The following is a 3,754-nucleotide window of genomic DNA, read 5'->3' on the forward strand; positions in this document are numbered from 1 at the left end:
TTCGCCATTTTTTTTTGTTTTTTTCTAGGGCTTAAAACATTCTTCTTTCAAAGTTCCAGTAAAGGGGTTTGTCCTGCCTTGGCAATACTTTGGGTCCGAGACAGTCAGAATGGGTCTTGAAGGATCAAGAAACTAGATTTCGTGCTTATAAGGCTAAAAAAGGTAAGATTTTTGTTTAATTGGAAGTGTATTCGAGCTGATTTTTTTGGCATTTATGATACCCATTTGATATTTATTCATGATTGTAGATTTTGAAATTCTTTGCTGTATGGTTCTATGTGTTTGTAGATTCATTTATTTAAACTGAAATCTTGTTGGGATTCTCGTATACCCATCTGTATTTTACAGAGGAATCTGCAGATTTGGATTCTTTCTGTTGTTCATTTATGAAATAAATGTTTACATGACAAGGCATTTCGAGTAAATTCATGTGTTTGAATTTTATTTGAAGAATTTGCCGTTTTGAAATTCTTTTTTGCATTTATATCTCATATTGCTATTTGTAGATTCTTAAATGTATGTGGATATGAAGAGGCATTCCATGTAAATTCATGTATTTTAGCTGTATATTTGATTGGCATTTCTGTATAGTGGATACCCATTTGAATTTGATTAAACAATCTGCAGATTTGAATGGCTAGACCTCCATTTTTTGTAACAAGCTTGTGCACTCGCCAAAATGTTAGTTCCCCAATCCGTAACCTAAGTATTGCTGGAAGTAATGGTGGGGTTGAAGGTGAAGTTGCTACACAAAGCGCAGATCGATCAAGTTCAGTAAATCATCAAAGTGAGCAACAGAGCTTTGCTGAGAGAGCTAAAGATGTTTGCAAAGTCATCCGGACACGACCCAGATGGGAACAAATATTGTTATCTGATTTCCCCACTGTTAATTTTACTGATCCAAGATTCTATACTGAGGTTCTGAAGGCACAAAAAAATGTTATGTTGTCGCTTCGGTTTCATTTTTGGCTTAGTTCTCAAAATGGTTTTTCGAGGGATCAGTTCTCTGATGAAGTCATATTTAGTGGGCTTGTACAAGCCAAGGCAGGCAGTGCAGCCAAATGTTTTCGGCAAAATATGAACTTTGTGCCTCAACCTAGTTGTTTGGAGGCCTACATTCAGTGTCTTTGTGAAAATGGATTGATTGAGGATGCCCTCGACGTGTTTACTGAATTGAGAGGTGTTGACCACTGCCCATCATTGAGAATTTGGAATTCAGCCCTTTCAGATTCTGTCCGAGCTGGAAGAACTGACATTGTCTGGAAATTGTACGAGGATATGACAGAATCTGGTGTTGTAGCAGATGTAGATACGATTGGGCACTTGATTCAAGCATTTTGTGTGGAGAACAATTTTCCAGAAGGTCATCAACTTCTTCGACAGGTTTTGGAAGCTGGGCATGCCCCTAGTAGTGTTGCTTTTAATAAATTGATTTATGAATCATGTAAGAACAGAGATTACTTTAGACTGTCATCTCTTCTCCATTCAATGATTGCAACTAATTGTTCTGTTGATATATTCACTTATCAGCACGTTATTCAGGGACTATGTGAAACAAGAAAGATGCGTGAAGCTTTTAGGATATTTAATGATCTAAAGAATAGAGGCTATGCTCCGGATATGGTTATGTATACAACAATGATTAATGGTCTCTGTAAAATGAAATCGGTTGGAGATGCCCGGAAATTATGGTTTGAGATGATTCAAAAGGGATTCAATCCCAATGAATACACATATAACACACTCATCCATGGGTATTTAACAACTAACCGTCTAAATGAAGCTGAAAGTCTTTATAAGGAAATGTGTGATAAAGGATATGGAGAGACCACAGTGACATATAATACCATGATTCACGGGCTGTGTCTTTATGGAAGAGTAGGAGAAGCTCACAACTTGTTCAATAAAATGGCTGAGAATGGTGTTACCCATGATGTGGTCACATACACTTCTCTTATTCAGGGTTTCTGCAAGAATGGGAAGATAGCTGAAGGTCTTCAGTTTTTATATGAACTGTTAAAGCAGGGGCTGCAACCATCACCTGCTTCTTATACAGTGTTAATTGAGAAACTTTGTGAGATTGGCCATGTTTCGGAGGCGAAATCATTGTGGAACGATATGCAAGATAGAGGTGTCAAACCAGCAACATCGACTTATGATTCTATCATACTTGGATTAATCAAGCAGGGATATGTAACAGAGGGGCTAGATTGGTTGAGCAGTATGATGAAGAGTAGGCTCAGACCAAGGAGAAAAACTTTTGAGGAACTGATTTATCATCTTTCTCAAGCAGATAAGTTGGATGAGTCTTTATCCATTTTAGTTTACATGCTTAGGCTAGGTCATGTTGTCAGAGAAAAAATTTTCTGTTCTCTAGTAAATAAACTTTGCAAAGATAATTCCCACCATATTGAGATGCAAATGAGATATATTGTCTGAGCAATTTAAGATGGTTGATGTCTTATAAAGATTGCAACACCTTTATCTTGTCTAAGGCCAAATCGGAAGAGAAGATTTATTTGCTTTATACACCTTGATCATGCAACTTCACATTTTTTGTTATAACTTAATGTTGTATTTTGTTAGTCTTATTGATATGTGATAGAGATCAAATTTGTAGCATGTTCTACTACACATCCCACACTGTATTTCTGTTACCGCTTACAGTAAATTTGATGATGGATGCACTCACATTCATGAAGTGCAGTCATTCCTTAGAGAATCTGTGGTTTCTGCTAGGAGAGAGACACCAATCACTTCTTCTGAATAACTTTTGTCAAATGGACTGTTTTGGTGTGTGTTTCCAGTGTGGTCAGAATTTGAATTCTACTTTCTTGCAATGTTCAACTTTCATGGTCAGTGGTACTTCATTAGAGGAAATATCTATTTTAGATCAAAATGTATGACTGATTTTTGTGTTTACTTCACTTTGTTTGGTTTGTATCCTAATTTAGAACTAAACTTTCTTTCCTTAAAAGAAAGAGACAGAAAAGCCGATGGGGACAATTCTGGAGTGATCTAAAATCTAGTTATTACTTTTTGCATTAGGCTTCTAAAATACAATTTTAACACTCAAGTTAGGAAAATTATGTCGAATCAATTTATTGATAACCTAAAAGGGAAGTACATTACTTTTTTTTGTTCAGTCAAAAACATTGGTGGCCCAATGCTTTTGAAGCTAAAATCTTCCATTGCTGCATTGATTATGTACATCATGATTATGCCTACTGTAACAGACAGAGAAAGTTCATTGTGCTTTCTACATTTTACGCCAAAATCTTAAAAGGGAATTCATCTTTTTTTAACCTTAAGATGTTACCAGATTTTCTTTCAAAAACTCTCTGGTTCCTTTCTTTCCACAATCCAGCATATGCAGGAAGGATTTGTGTCCCAGATCTTCTTTCTCTCATTGTTTAGGACCTTGTATTACCAGCATTGCATTAATTATTTTGCTGTTCTTGGCATTACCCTCTTATCATTGAATATAGTCAGGAATAATTGCCTAGATGTGCTATTATGGGACAATGTACGAAGATATGATTTGTAATCTCTGCATTCAGACAAATGACATCTGTTACATATTCTCTGTAAATTATCCTGGGTAAGGGGCAGCTTCAGGGTCCAAAATCAAGTGGAAAAATGCCACTGTCTGGTGCTTTGTTTCTCCATATTTGTCTCCATGGTTATGTTCCTTTTTAGCAATAAAAAAGAGATCAAACTCTTGCACTAAGAGTTAACAGTGAACGATTCAGTT

At 36.1% G+C, this 3,754-nt stretch overlaps 1 protein-coding gene across 1 annotated transcript; it reads left to right on the forward strand.

Annotated features, from left to right (window-relative positions):
* The first annotated feature begins 631 nt into the window (after nt 1–631).
* LOC125852813 (pentatricopeptide repeat-containing protein At5g18950-like) lies at nt 632–3,454 on the forward strand. Its single transcript, XM_049532502.1, has one exon. The coding sequence runs from the start codon at nt 634–636 to the stop codon at nt 2,437–2,439; it is 1,806 nt and encodes a 601-aa protein (XP_049388459.1). The 5' UTR covers nt 632–633; the 3' UTR covers nt 2,440–3,454.
* The last annotated feature ends 300 nt before the right edge of the window (nt 3,455–3,754 follow it).

Source organism: Solanum stenotomum, unplaced genomic scaffold, assembly GCF_019186545.1.
Source record: "Solanum stenotomum isolate F172 unplaced genomic scaffold, ASM1918654v1 scaffold5964, whole genome shotgun sequence".
Classification (NCBI taxonomy): domain Eukaryota; kingdom Viridiplantae; phylum Streptophyta; class Magnoliopsida; order Solanales; family Solanaceae; genus Solanum; species Solanum stenotomum.

What these genes read in the sequence shown, in the direction of transcription:
- LOC125852813 (XM_049532502.1), top strand. Translation starts at nt 634, where the DNA reads ATGGCTAGACCTCCATTTTTTGTAACAAGCTTGTGCACTCGCCAAAAT.